At 39.2% G+C, this 17,628-nt stretch overlaps 1 protein-coding gene across 1 annotated transcript; it reads left to right on the forward strand.

The window, feature by feature from the left end:
• The first annotated feature begins 3,170 nt into the window (after nucleotides 1–3,170).
• LOC138829692 (zinc finger protein 420-like) lies at nucleotides 3,171–11,574 on the forward strand. Its single transcript, XM_070026166.1, has 6 exons — nucleotides 3,171–3,357; nucleotides 4,080–4,169; nucleotides 4,393–4,461; nucleotides 7,032–8,835; nucleotides 9,004–9,145; nucleotides 11,401–11,574. The coding sequence occupies exons 1-6, from the start codon at nucleotides 3,171–3,173 to the stop codon at nucleotides 11,572–11,574; spliced, it is 2,466 nt and encodes an 821-aa protein (XP_069882267.1).
• The last annotated feature ends 6,054 nt before the right edge of the window (nucleotides 11,575–17,628 follow it).

The raw sequence follows: 17,628 nt of genomic DNA on the forward strand, positions 1-17,628 counted from the left end.
AAGAAATATCCTTGGGAAGCTTCCTGGAGAACTGATTCAGATATTTGAGATACACTTGAAAAGTAGTCAGTGAAAAGGTATATAAAAACTAAAATTAAGATGCACAGATTAGATTAATTTGCATTTTTGTTCAGGCTCTGGTGGCCCACACCTGTCATCCTAGCTACTCAGGAGGCTGAGAGCTGAGGATCCTGGTTCAAAGCCAGCCTGGACAGGAAAGTCCATGAGACACTTATCTCCAATAAGCCACTCAGGACACCGGAAGTGGCACAGTGGATCAAGTGGTGGAACATTAGCCTTTAGTTGAAGACATGAGGGAGAGTGCCCAAGCCTAGAGTTCAAGCCACACAACCGATATAAAACAAACAAAAAAAAAGAATACTTTGCATTTTTGGTCCATGTGTGTTTGTTATTAATGCTATTTGTAGTTGTATGTTTCCAGCTAAAATGTGGCTTAACGTTTGTTCATAAATTTTACTTTGTTATTTTAACTGGAAAAATAGACACACATGGCACCTATATCTCTGATCCAATTCAGACAGTCTAAAATTTGATTTTTCCATATTCCTTTTTTCAAACAATTTATTTTATTATTAGGTTTAAGTAGTTGTACAAAGAAGTTGCCATTCTACAAAAACAATATGTGAATAGAAGATGTCTGACAACATGGTCACCCATTGCTCCTAAACCACCCCTTCTCTGACTTTTCTTTTTTTGTTGTTTAAATTGAGAGAAAGTGATTATATAAATTTCACATATGTCACAGTATTGTGGAACAGAGATGCTTAGTTGAAGTCAAAAACACATTTTCACCTTCAAGGCAAATTGTCATTGTCATGGTCTATAAAGTTTGTGAATTTTATGAGCTTTGTCAATACAAATCATTCCCTATTCCTTTTGAAGACAGGTCTTGATATGTAGTCCAGCATGCTCTTGAAATTGTTATGGAAGCTAGCCTGGCTGGTCATCGTTTTTGAATTTCCCAAGGTCAGGGTGTATAGGTATGTTCCATCCTGTGTGGCTACATTACCCATTTTCAATTCAGAGTTCACTGATAGTTCATATGGCTGCGTTGTTGTGCAGCCATCTCTTCCATCCATGTACAGCATGTTTCATTTTCCATGTATGAAGCTGTATAATCATTAATAGGCAGCTCCTTTTCCTCTCTACCCCAGTCTCTGGAACCATCTTACTTTTTGGCTCTATGACTTTGTTGATCCTTGAAAGCTCAGTAAGGGAAATCATACCAAGGCTGTGCTTTTATGACTGGTGTATTTTACTTGGCTTAATGTATTCAAAGATCAACCCTGCTATAAAATGTAGCAAACTTGTCTTCCTTTTCAATGTCTTTATTTATTCTTTTACCTCTGTCTGTCTTTTGGTTCTTGTCAGTATTTGCTCTGAAGTGATTCTCTAATACTACTTCTCATCTCTGCTTTCTCTTCTAGAAATAGAAGTGCTGGACCATATTCCTATGTAATTCTCTATTTAGTTCTTTTTAGCTCTGTCCATACCATCTTTGATTGTTTTACATTCCTGCCATACATGCAGCAAGGTTCAAATTGAATTCACATCCTTCCCAGCCTTTGTTAGACTTTGGAAGGATATTTGTTGTTTTTATTTAAAACTGTCCATAGTAACATATATAAAGTAGTTATTTCTGTAGAATTTTGATTTGAATTCTTCTCCTGACTATTGATACTGAGCTTTGTATATTTCAAGGAATTATTTGTAGATTTTTTTTAAAGTGTCTTCAATCGTTTTCCCCATTTCTAGTTTTTCTGTTCACATGGCACTGAATAATTGAACCCGTGCATTCTAGACTAGCACTCTGGAGTAAGCCACATTTCCAGCCCTAAATCTAGTACCCTCTTTTTTGGTACAATTAATTCTTTGAACTGAGGCCTTCCGATTTGCCTGGTAATTGCAATATTTATTGATGCATATGAGTATTCTACATACATTTCTCTTAATAAAGTGATGAGTTTATATATTGGATCTTCATGCATTGTGAATCATATGGTGCTATAAGTTTTATTTCAACAAACTATTACAGATATTACATAAAATATATGACCAATATATTCCTTTAAACTTACCTACACATTTACCATTTTAGTTTCTTTGTCCTACGTGTATATGTATGTGGACTCCTTTTGCTCTTCTCTTGAAGCACTTCTCTTGTAACACTCTTAAAATGCAGATGTGTAATTAATCAACTCTCTTTCCCTGACCATATCTTCAATCTACATTTTTAGTAGAGTTCCTCTGCCCAGTGGATTGTGAATTGAATGTTATTTTCTTTCAATTTCTCACATATATATTTCCCTTTTGTGTGTTAGTGAGCATTCACCTCTGCTATTGCCAAGCATGGCTGGCTTGGCCATTCATCATTTGTAATAGGGTTCAGTGTGGGATTCCAAAACCTCTCCTCTTAGCCTCTGCAGGCAAATTAGCACTCTTATTTCCTTCCAACTTGTAAATTTGTCTTCTGTAACTTTAGATCACATCCCTCTTCTAATTTTTCTCTGTCTTGTTTGTCGTGGTCCTATTTTTTGTTTTTTGTCATCTTGAATGTTCCTTAAGCCTCTATCCATCCTCCATCCTTCCATGAAGGCATATTTAAATGAAAATGTAGTCAGGGAATATGGTATGCCCCTCACAACTATATTGTGGATTGTAGAAGGTAGGCCAAGTTCACAAAACTTCCTTCTAGCAGTTCTTTTTTACATAGGAAAGAAATATCAGGGTATCTATGACCATACTTCAGTATTTAGCACTTAAACTACAAAAGAGTTAACATAGGATATTTATATATGGGAAGTAAATCAGACCTTATAAGGGCCAATCCATAATTAGCGACATTCTTAAGTACTGTTACTGCCTTTAACATTTATGTGGACACTTACTTTTCATGAATCAGTAAGGTGCTATGTATTCCATGCGATGTCCTAAATGTCTTGTGATTGCTTATGAAATACCGTGTGTGTGTGTGTGTGTGTGTGTGTGTGTGTGTGTGTGTGTGTGCGTGTGTGTGTGTGTGTGTTGGTTGGTTGTGAGGTTTGATTTCTGGACCTGAGCACTGTCCCTGAATTCTTCACCTCAAGGCTAGTGCTCTACCACATGAGCCATAGCACCAGTTCTGCTTTTCTCCTGGTGATTAATTGGGGATGAGTCCCACAGACCTTCCTGACTTGGCCAAATTACTTGATTCAAATGTGCCATTACAGAAGCTGGTGTCATTTGATGATGTGGCTGTGGACTTCAGCTGGGAGGAGTGGCAAGACCTGGATCATGCTCAGAGGACCCTGCATAGAGATGTAATGCTGGAGACCTACAGCAACCTCTTGTCTTTAGGTGAGCGAAAGTCATTTGAACATGCGAGATCAAAGGCTGTTTTCTTTTCTAAGTAGATATATAAATATTTATGTTGTTTCGGGTGATGATTCCACTCCGTGGGAATATAAAATTCCTGTCCATTTTTTCCACTTCATTATGTAACTGGAGACAATTTTATTCCCATTCTTCAAGAAACCCAATCAGCACTTGGGCCCAAAATCTAAACTGCATTCCACTAATAGAAAGAAGACTGTCATCCTAAACTTGGGGTGATTTCTGTACGTGCAAATATAGTCTAGAATAGAAAGTACATCACTATTTGAAGTATGATCTGAAAATCACTAGTTGAAAGTGGTTATTTGTAATCAACCCTCGTCCTGGGTGCAGTGGCTAACACCCTAACACCTGTAATCTTAGCTTCTCTGGAGGCTGAAATGTGAGGATTTTGGTTTGAAGCCAGCAACTGCAGAAAAGTGACCATGAGGCTTTTATCTCCAAATCCCCTCACAATCTACAAATGTAGCTGGGACTGAAACTAGCAGAAGGCTAGCTTTGAGCAAAAGAGCTGAGTTCAAGGCACACAATTGGCAAAATAAGTTGAAAGCTGGGAAATATCAACCAGGAAGTTGGTAAGAAATGAGAAACAAGGTTTAGGAGCAACTTTGTGAACATGATGTCTAAGACCTTACAGTAATGATGACCCATCCTACCAATAGTTCTTCTCTACTTGTTTATAACAGGACACTGTGTTCCTAAACCTAAATTGATTGCCAAGCTGGAGCAAGGGTCAGAACCATGGATAAGAGAAGCCTCAGAGAAGAATCTCACAGGTGAGATAAAGCATCTTGCATGGTGGTTTTGTAGCCAGAGTCCACTTGGTAAGTTTAATGAGCTGTACTGAGCAATAATGTTCCTAGTTCCCCTGAGTCATGTGTGGCAGAGAACTAGGTGATCCTTTGTCTCAAGGACATGACAATCAAGAATTTACATGGAGACAAACTGATTTGGCTGTCCCAGTATAGTTAAAGTGAGCAATTTTCTATTTATTTGTAGAAATCATTCTTAAACAGAAAAAGGAAATGAGAAATGTAGAAAATGATGTCTCATTTTCATTGAAACAAGGTATGAGGAAATAAGGAGTATGCCAGGACTGCTACCTGTGATGAGGGAAATTGCTTCTTGGTGATGGTGGAAGTGAGTGAGATTCAGAAGCAAAGCTTTTGGTTCATAGGAGATGACTACCTGGGTGGTAAGCTGCAGTATCTTTGTCTTGAATGGTTGTGAAGGAGCAGATGTGTTAGAAAAGGAAATTTGATGAGAATTTGACTAAGGATGAGGGAAACCAATTTTTAAAATGCCACCAATCCCTAAAGTAATTCTTAGTGAGAAGTTAGAACTGAAGAGATGGAGGTATAAATCCTTACTCTCAGGAACCTTCCATTCTTAGCGGAAAGGCCAAGGGATGTATCAAACACCCTAATGGTCCCTAAATCTAGACAGTATTTCTGTTCCTCACCTAATGGTTGAGAAGCAAAGCAGCAAAATGTGTAAATTATTTCCACAAATTAAAAGAAAAATAATAGCTATTCCCTTATGACCAAACCTCGAGGGTATTAAAAGCAAATGTTTAGTACTCAGCTTATAACTAATAGTGTGTAGATGAATCATTTGAGTAATTAATTCCTTGAGAAAAACAGAAAAGAACTGAAACAGAAAAGCATTATTTACCATTGTAAAATGTCAGTGCTACTTTCTTTTTTTTTTTTTTTTAATTGTATTTTATTTATTTGAGAACATACTGTACAGAGGGGCTACAATTACATGAGCAGGATAATGCATACATTTCTTACCAAGCATTGCAGCCTCCTCCTTTGTTTACCCTTCACTTCCCTTCCCCGCCTTCCCCCTCCCCCACCCAATTTTACCCCCCTCCCCCCACCCAATTATACCCCCCTCCCCCCCCCCACACCGACATTGTAAAGCTGGTTTTGACATGACATTTTGTACTTCTCATTGTTGCAACAGGTCCACCTGAATCCTTAAACGAGTTGTTTGTCCCCATCTCCTCCACATGTTATACTGACATCAAATATAGTGAAAGCGGGGGTTACACTGTGGGGGAGGGACATACAAAGCAACAAAGAAATAATCTTATAAATGGGTTAGAAACACATGCATGAAAGAAACGAAAACATTAAAATACATATTTAAGGGTTCATTTTCCTAACATCACATTATCTGACCTTTTCCGCTTGACTCATACCTATACTAGATATTGCAAATAAGGGAAACCATGGGACCTATGCTTCTTTGGGCCTGGCTTACTTCACTTAATATAATTTTTTCCAAACTTTTCCATTTCCTAACAAATGGGGCAATGTCATTCTTTCTGATGGAGGCATAGAATTCCATTGTGTATATATACCACATTTTCTTGATCCATTCATCTACTGAGGGGCATCTGGGTTGGTTCCATATCTTAGCTATGGTAAATAATGCTGCAATAAACATAGTTGTGCTGGTAGCTTTAGTGTGGTCTTGTTTGTAAACATTTGGGTAAATGCCCAAAAGTGGGATTGCTGGATCATAGGGGAGATCTATGTGAAGTCTTTTGAGGAACCTCCATACTGCTTTCCAAAGTGGTTGAACAAGTTTACATTCCCACCAACAATGAAGTAAGGTTCCTTTCTGTCCACATCCCCTCCAGCATCTGTTGTTGTTAGAGTTCTTGATTTTTGCTGTTCTAACTTGAGTGAGGTGATATCTCAATGTTGTTTTGATTTGCATTTCTTTTATGGCTAGGGATGTTGAACATTTCTTCATGTGTCTATTGGCCATCCTTCTTTCTTCTTCAGAGAAGCTTCTCTTTAAGTCTTTCGCCCACTTATTTATTGGGCAGTTGTTTCTTTGAGGATTTGTTGTTGGGTGGTTTAATTTTTTGAGTTCCAAGTATATTTTAGATATGAGACCATTGTCCGTTGTATGGCTAGTAAAGATCTTCTCCCAATCGGTGGGCTTTCTATTGATCTTGCCAGCTATTTCATTTGCCCTGCAGAAGCTCTGCAATCTTATGCAGTCCCATTTGTCCAACCTTTCTTTGATTTGTTGTGCTTCCGGGTCTCTATTCAGAAAATTTCGACCTGAGCCAAGGAGACTTAGGGTTTCTCCTATTCCATCCTGTAATGTTTTCAGAGTGTCTGCTTTCAGTTCAAGGTCTTTGATCCATTTGGAGTTGATTCTGGTGCAGGGTGATATATAAGGATCTAGCTTTAGTTTTCTACATGTAGTTAACCAATTTTGCCAGCACCATTTACTGAAGAGGCTGTCTTTCTGCCATTCTATTGTTTTAGCTTCCTTATCGAAGATTAGATGGCTATAGGTCTGTAGGTTCATTTCTGGGTTTTCAATTCTATTCCATTGGTCCTGCGGTCTGTTTTTATGCCAATACCAAGCTGTTTTGATTACTATGGCTTTATAGTAGAGTTTGAAATTTGGTATTGATATTCCTCCAGAAGTGTTTTACTTTCTTAACTAATACATTACAGAGAAAAGCTTATATTCTGCATCAAAGAGTTCCAGCTTTGATCTTTTAAAATCTCGTAACAGGATGCACAGAAATGCCTTTACTGTTACATTAAGGAATCTTGAGGTCTCATTTCTGTTTTTGTCTGTCTTTCTATATCTCATTGTAGATGTCCAAGAAAAGGAGTACAGGACTAAGACCTGTCAGGAGAATCCCTACGATTGTCTGGCTGATGTCGGAGTCATGAATACTAACACAGGGGAGAAAAATGTGAAATTAATAACAACTTTTAATTTGAGATCAAAACCTAAGTCAGAGCTGATTAGGAATAATGGAAACTCTTTAGGGATAAGGACAGAGGAGTTCAGGCAGTGTCAGAACATGCTTCTCCATGGCGAGTCTAATGGGATATGTGCTGCTTATAGTCCTGGAGTATCTCCTGTAGTTAAAGAATCTAACCAATGTGGACATTCTTTCACCCGGAAGACACACCTTACTGTCCATCAGAGAACACACACAGGAGAGAAACCTTATGAATGTAATGTGTGTGGAAAGTGTTTCAGCCGGAAGGCACAGCTTACTGTCCATCAGCTAACACACACAGGAGAGAAACCTTATGAATGTAACCTGTGTGGAAAGTCTTTCATCCGGAAGACACACCTTACTGTCCATCTGACAACGCACACAGGAGAGAAACCTTATGAATGTAATGTGTGTGGAAAGTCTTTCAGCCGGAAGGCACACCTTACTGTCCATCTCACAACACACACAGGAGAGAAACCTTATGAATGTAACCTGTGTGGAAAGTCTTTCAGCCAGAAGTCACAACTTACTGTCCATCTGACAACACACACAGGAGAGAAACCTTATGAATGTAACCTGTGTGGAAAGTCTTTCACTCGGAAGGTACAGCTTACTGTCCATCAGCTAACACACACAGGAGAGAAACCTTATGAATGTAACCTGTGTGGAAAGTCATTCAGCCGGAAGGCACACCTCACTGTCCATATGACAACACACACAGGAGAGAAACCTTATGAATGTAACCTGTGTGGAAAGTCATTCAGCCTGAAGTCATACCTCACTGTCCATCAGAAAACACACACAGGAGAGAAGCCTTATGAATGTATCCAGTGTGGGAAGTCTTTCACCCAGAAGACAAACCTTACTGCTCACGAGCGAACACACACAGGTGAGAAACCTTATGAATGTAACCTCTGTGGAAAGTCTTTCATGTGGAAGTCAAAACTTACATATCATCACAGAATACACATAGGAGAGAAACCTTATGAATGTAATGTGTGTGGAAAGTCTTTCACCCAGAAGACAACCCTTAATGTCCATCAGACAACACACACAGGAGAGAAACCTTATGAATGTAACCTGTGTGGAAAGTCATTCAGCCGGAAGTCATACCTCACTGTCCATCAGAAAACACACACAAGAGAGAAGCCTTATGTATGTATCCAGTGTGGGAAGTCTTTCACCCAGAAGACAAACCTTACTGCTCACGAGCGAACACACACAGGTGAGAAACCTTATGAATGTAACCTCTGTGGAAAGTCTTTCATGTGGAAGTCAAAACTTACATATCATCACAGAATACACATAGGAGAGAAACCTTATGAATGTAATGTGTGTGGAAAGTCTTTCACCCAGAAGACAACCCTTAATGTCCATCAGACAACACACACAGGAGAGAAACCTTATCAGTGTAATCTCTGTAGAAAGTCTTTCACCCAGAAAGGAAACCTTAGGATCCATCAGACAACACATACAGGAGAGAGACCTTATGAATGTAATGTGTGTAGAAAGTCTTTCGTCATGAAGTCACAACTTACTGCCCATCAGGCAACACATACAGGACAGAGACCTTATGAATGTAGGAGGTGTGGAAAGTCTTTCAGCAAGAAAATCGGCCTTACTTTCCATGAGAGAAAACACACAGGAGAAAAACCTTATGATTGTAGCTAGTGTGGAAAGTCTTTCATCCAGAAGTCGATCCTTAAATCACATCAGATATTACACATAGGAGAGAAACCTTATGAATGTATGGAGTGTGGAAAGTCTTTCAGGTGGAAGGCAGCACTTAACATCCATGAGATAATGCACACAGGAGAGAAACCTTATTAATGTAACAGCTGTGGAAAGTCTTTCACCAGGAAGGTATACCTTTCTGACCATCAGAGAACACACACAGGAGAGAAACCTTTTGAATGTGACCTGTGTGGAAAGTCATTCAGCCACAGGGGAAACCTTACTGTCCATCAGAAAACACACAAAGTAAAACTTTAGGAATGTAACAGCTGTGGATAGAGTTTCACACAGAATTCAGCCCTTATTTTTCATCAGAGAGCACAACACAGGAGAGAAGCCTTATGACTGCAACAAATGTGTAAAGAACCATCCACTGGAGGCCACAGCCTAGCATATAAGAAAATTCACCCAAATGAGAAATCTCTAGAATGTAACAAGTAAGGAAAGCCTTTCATTTGGAAGAGAAGTCAGTTTGCAATACAGAACCCACACAGGATACAAACCTTATCAAGGTAGAAATGTGGAATTCTTCAACCAGAAGGCACAGCTCAGGGTTCATCATTGAACACACACACACATGAGAAATCATAGCAATGTAAAACATGTAGAAAGTTTTTCAAAAAAGTTCTAAGTACTCTCAGTCATTCTTCCCTGAATGTCCATCTTCTAAAATTTCTCAAGTTCCATTTCTAACATTCTCTATTGGGAGATCTACAAGAAGATGATTATGTCTAATTTCCTGTTTCATGAAATTCTAGGATGATATGTACCTTTTTCCTTTTATTTTGCTGTTAGTTTCATTTGAACTCATGGCCCTTTACTTCCCTTTGGCTTTTATTCTCAAGCTTAGCACTCTACCCTTTGTGCCACATCTCTAATTTTGAGGTTGTTGTATTTAGTATCATGAGTCCTATCATTGAGAAGCAGTCTACTTTCTTCAAAGGTGTTTACAAAACTTATGTAAGTAAAACTGAAATGTTATAAATTAGGAAAATAAGTAGTTTCATAGAATCTATAAAGAAATTGAGTGATTTAATGGAATTTTGTAACATTTAAAAATGAGAAATATTTGAGAATTATAGATGAGTAATAAAGTTGATTTAGTAAATACTTATTTTATGTGGTGAAATTCAATCAAAGTGACACAGAATCCATTCAGATTTCTTGTGGGAAACAATTTTCAAATTTTTCTGTAAACCTAGAATACCTTCTATAACATCAGTCTCTTCCACCCCTGGAAATGAACAGTTCTGTAATTTTTATAGAGTTGGTAGAATTTGTCATATATTCATATAGTCTTTCACAACAGAATAGACAAAATACATACTTTAAGGGATAGAGGTATGGCTTAGTTTTTAGAGCATTACTAAGTGAGCAAAAGTATCATGTACTGGCTTTGAGTCCCATTCTTGGAGCTTAAAAAAAAGAATATACACTTAACATTCCACAATTCCATGTGTAAAAACAGAATTCAGAAGCCCCACATGAACATGTCTCCATAGCAACAGCTTATGAGGACTTTAGAGACATACTTGAGAATGTCCCAATGGTTCATGAATGTGAACCTCTTGGCTTTGAGTGACAGATTACAAGGGAAGGCATGCATCAGCAGGTCACCGGGGTGATTACATTGTGTGTGTGTGTGTATGCATATCTATGTACGTAAATATACATATATGTCACTACAAATTCATCCAGTCACCTGAATCCATTGATAACCCTCCATAGCACTATTCATTTTGTCAGATGTTTTCTACAATCATTGGCTCTACTAACCAGCTCATCTCAGGTGCACTCATGGTGCAACAGAACACAGACCCATACCAGGACCTAAATACGGACACATTAAGGAGGAAAGTCCTTTACTGTATGATCAAGTCCTCAAAGAAGGGATAGCAGTAAGGTTATTTAAATTATTTGGAATTGAAAATCCAAGAAATGAAGACTCTTACAAAGAAGAGGACTAAAAGTGAAGGAATTTCATTGATTAAAAATAAAAGCAGGGTTGGGAAGGTGGCTCAGTGGTAGAGCGCTTGCCTTACATGCATGAGGCCCTGGGTTTGATTCCCCAGCACCATATAAGCAAAAAGGAAAAAGCCAGAAGTGGCACTGTGGATCAAGTGGTAGAGCACTAGCCTTGAGCTGAAGAGCTGAAGGACAGTGCCCAGGCCCAGATTTCAGTCCCCACGACTGGTCCCAAAAAACTAAAAAAAAATAGCCTCCTTGCCAGGTCTACTCCGGTGGAGTCTGCTTAGCATGGAACACCTGCTTTTAGATCTGAGAATGGGACTCCACAGAAGTCTACCTCAGAATGGGGCTTCACAGAAGCCTACCTCAGAGAATGGGACTTCAAAGAGGCCTACCTCCTAAAAAGGCTGGCAAGCCCCTGGGAAAGATGTGTTCCTGTTTTTCTTTTTTTTCCCTGTATAGGAGTGCCTATTAATCTTTTACTGCTCCTGTTGCTTGTTCTACTTACTCATGCTCAACTTTCCCTTATTCAGGGCTCTTTCTTGGAAGTGTTGACGACTCCAACATCTGATGAGTATCCTGAGAACATGACTAACTCACCAGAGTTAAGTGCTACCCTGAAAGCCCCTCTTATGGAGACTATTAGACAAGTCATAAGTAAATATAAAAGTATTGGGAGGTTTCATGACGTCACTGCCTCTATCTAAGCTGTCGGGTCCACAGTGTCCACGCTCAGGCGGCTTCTTCGCGGGTTGTAGAGATCCGGTGGGTCTGACGCCGGTGAATTAGGCTGCTTCTGCTCGGGTGATCTGCAGGCAGCCCCCTGTGACTCTGGGACCCGGGCTGCCCCCGCCGGGTTGGCTTCTGCGCGGGTGGTCTGCAGATAGGTCCCTTTGTCACGCTGCAGGTGCCAGGCAGCTTTGGCGGGATGGAGCCTCTCTGCTTAGGTGGAGAGTGAGGGGTGGGGGTGGGATCCTCGTGGAGACTCCTGGCTTGTAGGTTTCTCTGTTTCTGGCGATCAGTTGTTCTGCAAGCCGGTACCTCAGGCGGCTTCTGCGCGGGTGATCTGCAGGCGGCCCCCTGTGTCTCTGGGGTCCTGGCAGCCCCCGCCGAGATGCCTGGCCGATGGCTTGGCGCACTGCGCACAGAATGTAAGGGAAATCAGTTTCCCTTATCTGCATTAACTAGTCTATGTCTAGGACAAGCAGAAGAGGTTAAGAGCTATGTATATATGATCATAAAAGCTGATGCTAAGCGAAAAGAAACCCAAGATAGGGACACAACAGATTTTATTTTTCTTGCTGTTCTTTTTGATGGGCTTATAATATACTATATGATATTTTTTGTTTCTTTGTATGTTCTTCTACCATGGTATCACCCCTGCTTTCACTGTATTTGACTCCAGTGTCTTTCAACTTTTATATACATTTTTCTAATTGAGGGGAAACACCAAAATGCTGAAATAAGGATAGAGGATGACCCATTGTAACAATGATGTGTCCAAGACACTCTGTTGAAAACGTACTTTACAACGTTGGGGGCCGGGGCAGGAAGACGGGAAGATGGGCAGGAAAGGGATGGTAGGGGAAAAAAAGGGGGGGGGGAACAAATGCTTAATAGGAAATGGACTCATTACCTTGCTCATGTAACTGGAATCCCTCTGGAAACTATCTTTTTGTTGTTGTTGTTCCGGTCACAGGGCCTGAACTCCCGCCCTGGGGGCTGTCCCTCAGCTCTTCAGCTCAAGGCTAGCGCTCTACCACTTGAGCAACAGTGCCACTTTTGGCTTTTTTCTTTTTGCTTATGTGCTGCTGAGGAATTGGACTCAGGGTCTTATGCATGTAAGGCAATGGCTCTACCACTGAGCCACTTTCCCAGCCCCTGGGAACTATCTTTTAAAATGTGTGTGTGTGTGTGTGTGTGTGTAAGGAAAATAACATATCCAAGGTATTCTATAAAATGTTCAGACTGCCAAGTGATGGTCACCCAGGCCTGTCATCCTAACAACTCAGGAGGCAGAGATCTGAGGATCATAGTTCCAAATTATCCCTGTTAGAAAAGACTTGAAGACTCATATCTCCAATTGATTATGAAAGGATGCAAGAGAAGCAAAAACGCTAAATGTTGAGCTGTGGCTTAAGGAGTAGAGCACTAGCATTGAGCAAAAAATAAAATAAAATAAAGCTCAGGGACAGCTCTCAAGCCCTGAACTAAAGCTGTAGGCCACGCACACACTAAACATCATTCAACATATGACAAAAATAGCTGTCTATTATGAAACAGCTGAGTATGGTAGCTTGGGGTGGAGCGTGCACTCTACATGTGTGAGGCCCAGGGTTTGAAATTTGCTACTACAAAAATAAATATTGTAAGAAAAGAATGTAGCCTTATCAATATGTACACATAATAGTGATTCATGCTTAACAATAGTCGTGTCTTCGTCTGTCCCATGAAAGATGGGCTGGGTCTGAGGAAATGTACATGCGCACTCGCCTGTTCCCCAGCCTCCCTTAGCCTTGGAGACAATCAGAAGCAGTGGGGAATCAAGTGAAGCAGGAAGTCGTTTATTACCATGCAACAAGCACTTTTTAAAGTAAAAGATCTCGTGGGAGGGAAGAAAAAGGAACCAACCAATCACCGTAAAGGTCACACCCTATCCTGCACCTAAGATTCCATGAGCTCTTTATGCCCTGAACATGAACAAATTGGGCTCTGCACACTCAAATTCCTCTCAGGGCCATCTTTGCTGCCCATGTGCCTCACAGATTCCCCCTTTTTGTTTTAATGGCAGACCCACCTCCCAGTTTGTTATTCTTTTCCCCACCTCTGTAAAGGTTACTTTAACAGGATTACACTGGTAAGAATAGCATTGACCACACAAGGGGTTTCAAGGCAAGTCTGCGGGGCGGGTTGGTAGGATTTGTCATATTTTCATATACTCTATCACAACAGAATTGACAAAATACATATTTGAAGTTGTTTCTGAGAAAAAAAATATATACATATATATACATGTATGCAAACATATACATATATATGTCTATATATGCTTAATGTATATAAGATACTCAGCTTTCACATACATAATTCATTTTCAGCTAGAATAAGATTACATTCCAGTTATTGGAAATATTAAATCAGTGATATATAAGAGAGAGATAGATAGATATAGATATATGTGTGTATCTATGTATGTATATATATATATATATATATATATATATATATATATATATATATGCACAAATTCATCCAGTCACTGGCATCCACCCATAATCCTCCATAGCACCTTGGAATTTATCAGACCTTTTCCACAATCATTGGCTCTGCTAAGCAGCTCATCGCAGGAGCAGACATGGTACAACAGAACACAGACACTTATCAGACCCTTAACTACAGGCACATAAAAGAGGAAACTCATTTACTGTATGATCAAGTCCACAAAGAAGTGATAGCAGTAAGCTTATTCAAATTATTTGGAATTGAAAGCCCAGGAGGTGAAGATTCTTACAAAGAAGGAGACTAAAAGTGAAGGAATTTCATTGATTGTAAATAAAAGCACAATTCATCTCACCATGAATAGTTTCTCTGACACATTAGTACCTGAGCAATATTCTTAGTTCCCCAACACAGCTTTTTTCTCCCTTTCACCCTGAAGAGTGTCTGAAACCCACCTGATGAAAACTGTTGATCAGTGTAAAGTATTCAGCTAATTCAGAACACGTATGAAGCAGCTGGGCATCTGTGGTTTACATTTGTACTCCTATCTACTCAGGAGGCTGAGATCATAGGATCATAGTTCAAAACCAGCCCAGCTACAGAAGTCATTGAAATTACTATTTCCAATTCATCACCCAAAGGCCTGAAGTGAACATGTGGCTCAAGTGATACTAGTCTTGAGCAAAAAAGTTCAGGGACAGCACCTCGGCCCTGAGTTCAAGCCCCAGGACCAGCAAAAAAGCAAACAAACCTTATTCAGCACCAGAAATAAGTGAAGGCATGTAAATAACAATATGTAAAGATGCTGGGCTCAGGCCACTCGTGCCTGCAATTCTGAAATATGAAGACCAAACTTTGAAGCTTGCCTGGGCAAAATGAACAGCAGAGTCTTATCTCCAATTAACCACCATAAATGTCATAAGTAATAGATATGTGGCTCAAGTGGTAGAGGACTAGCCTTAAGCAAAGAAACTCAGAAACAGCACCTAGGCAATGAGATCAAATGCTAACTTTTGCATGTTTGACTGATGTACAGAAATCAATACCATTGTTGTAATTGAACTTCATTTTGTAATTATGCACACTTTTAAGGAATCCTCTTAGAAACAGAAAAATAGGTTAATATGATAAGGTTGTGAAGTTAGTTCATTTATTAGTTCCTCTAACGATTATCCATCTTTAATAATTAGAAACTCATTTGATTTGAGCACAACAGTGAATTCATCTGACATAAAGTTAATAAGCTAGGTGTGTTTCAGCAGGCTTATAATTCAAAACAAAATAAAGGAAGACATGATTTTCACCTATTTGAGAGCCACATAGGGTACATAGTAAGGCGCTGCCTCATTTGTATACATGCAATATATAATATATCAATATATACCATATAATATATACATGAGTGTGTAAGTGTATATCTATGCATGTGTGTATATATGTTTACATATTCATATACAAATATAGGTGCATACATGTAAACATAAAGTACTTTAATTTTTTGTAAGGAATATTAATGGCCATGGTTTCTCTGCTAATGATATCAAGCCACAGACATGTGCAGTTTTCTCATATATGTATGTGTGTGTATTTGTGCTTGTCCCCAGCTAAAATGATCTATATATATTATATATACATTCAGTAATATATATAATTAATATATAATTAGAATATATGTATGGTCCAAAAGATTGGGACATGCTTTATGGTATTTGAATATTCATCTTATTTTGTATGGCAACAGCCATAAAAGGAAAAAACCATGTAGGTGCTGGTGGTTTGTACCTGCAAGGGATTGATGGATTTTGCCTGTAAGCCTACATACTCAGGAAGCCAAGATCTGAGGATCAAGGAATAGAGCAAGCACAGACCGAAAAGGTGACAAGACATTAGCTTCAATTAACCAGCAAAAAGCTGAGTGGGAGGCATGGCTCACATGTCCTTGACCTAGGAGAGAGGAAAGTGAACAAGCACAAAACCTGAGTTCTAGCTCAGGTGCTGGCAAAAAAATAAAATAGGCATGAGCCAATTCAACCTAAAAATCAGCTATGTGAAGAACAAGTAGTGTATAGGTCTTAGTATGATAGAAATCCTCCAGCAATTGTGTACTAAGTAACAGTATATGGACTTTAGTTATTTCAATGATTTCATGACAGATTGTATTTTTTTTCCCAGTCCTTGGGTTTGAACCCAGAGCCTTGGCACTGACCATGAACTTCTTTGCTCAAGACTACCATTCTACCACTTGAGCCACAGTGCCATTTCCAGTTTTCTCTGTTTATGTGGTATGGAGGATAAAACCATGGTTTTCATGCATGCTTGGCAAGCAATCTACCATGGAGCCTCACTCTCAAAACATCACAGATTTTGAGAAGTAGAATTAAAACACTGCATAATAGACTGCATCATGGGAAAACATATTTACCAGCAATATATCTGAAAACAGACTAATGACCAAGATACAGAGAGAGAGCTCAAATATCTAAACTCCCAAAAAACAATAATCCAATTAATAAATACATAAATGAACTGGCAGGACAAATGAGTGAAATTAACTCCCAAGATGTACAACTGGGAACACTTGTAGATGAAGCAAAGTTTAGCATCCCAGGCCAGACAGAAATACAAACTGAAATGACATAAAGTTTCATCTCATTTCCATCAGATTGGAAATCAGCAAGTACACATAAAGCAGTAACTGCTAGTGAGGATGTTTGTATGAGTTTAAATTAGTGTACCAACTAGGGAAAATTGTATAGATGTTTCTCAAAAAGATAAAAGTAAGAGTATCATAGAATCCAGCAATATTACTCATGGGCCTACATCTGAAGGAATTTGTTTGTTTTAATTGTGAAAATACTGAACAGAGGGTTTACAATTGCATGGGCAAGATAATGAGTACATTTCTTTTCAAGCATTGTAGCCTCCTCCGTTGTTTCCCCTTCCCATTCTCCCACCCCCCCTTACACAATCCTCCCCCCTAAACCTCCCCCTCCTGTCCCCGGCACCAAAGTGGTAAAGTTCATTTTCAACATAATGACTTGTACATCTCATTGTTGCAATGGGTCCACCTGTATCCCTATTTAAACGATGTGTTTTTCCCTTTCCCTACCAAAAATTATACCGACATCAAATACAGGGAAAGCAGGAGTTATACGGTGGAGGAGGGACATATAAAGCAACAAAGAAATAATCTTATAAATTTGTTAGAAACAATCGCAAGAAGAAAAAAATTTGAATTCATATCTTAGGGTTCATTTCTCTAACAATAATTTATCTGACCTTTTCTGCTTGACTCAGACATATACTATGTTATAAGTTATGTAAATAAGGGAAACCATGGGACCTGTTTCTTTGGCACTGGCTAACTTCACTTAATATAATTTTTTCCAAGCCTTTCCATTTCCTAACAAATAAGGCAATGGAATTCTTTCTGATGGAGGCATAGAATTCCATTGTGTATGCATACCACATTTTCTTGATCCATTCATCTACTGAGGGGCATCTTGGTTGGTTCCATGTCTTACCTTTAGTAAACAATGCTG

The sequence above is a fragment of the Dipodomys merriami genome, unplaced genomic scaffold (genome assembly GCF_024711535.1).
Source record: "Dipodomys merriami isolate MVZ:Mamm:240054 unplaced genomic scaffold, mDipMer1.0.p SCAF_175, whole genome shotgun sequence".
NCBI lineage: Eukaryota > Metazoa > Chordata > Mammalia > Rodentia > Heteromyidae > Dipodomys > Dipodomys merriami.

Excerpts from the sequence above, each read along its gene's own strand:
- LOC138829692 (XM_070026166.1), top strand. The coding sequence starts at position 3,171 with ATGAGTCCCACAGACCTTCCTGACTTGGCCAAATTACTTGATTCAAAT. Across the intron at positions 3,358-4,079 it reads CAGCAACCTCTTGTCTTTAG|GACACTGTGTTCCTAAACCT; the intron begins GTGAGCGAAAGT and ends TGTTTATAACAG. Across the intron at positions 4,170-4,392 it reads CTCAGAGAAGAATCTCACAG|AAATCATTCTTAAACAGAAA; the intron begins GTGAGATAAAGC and ends ATTTATTTGTAG.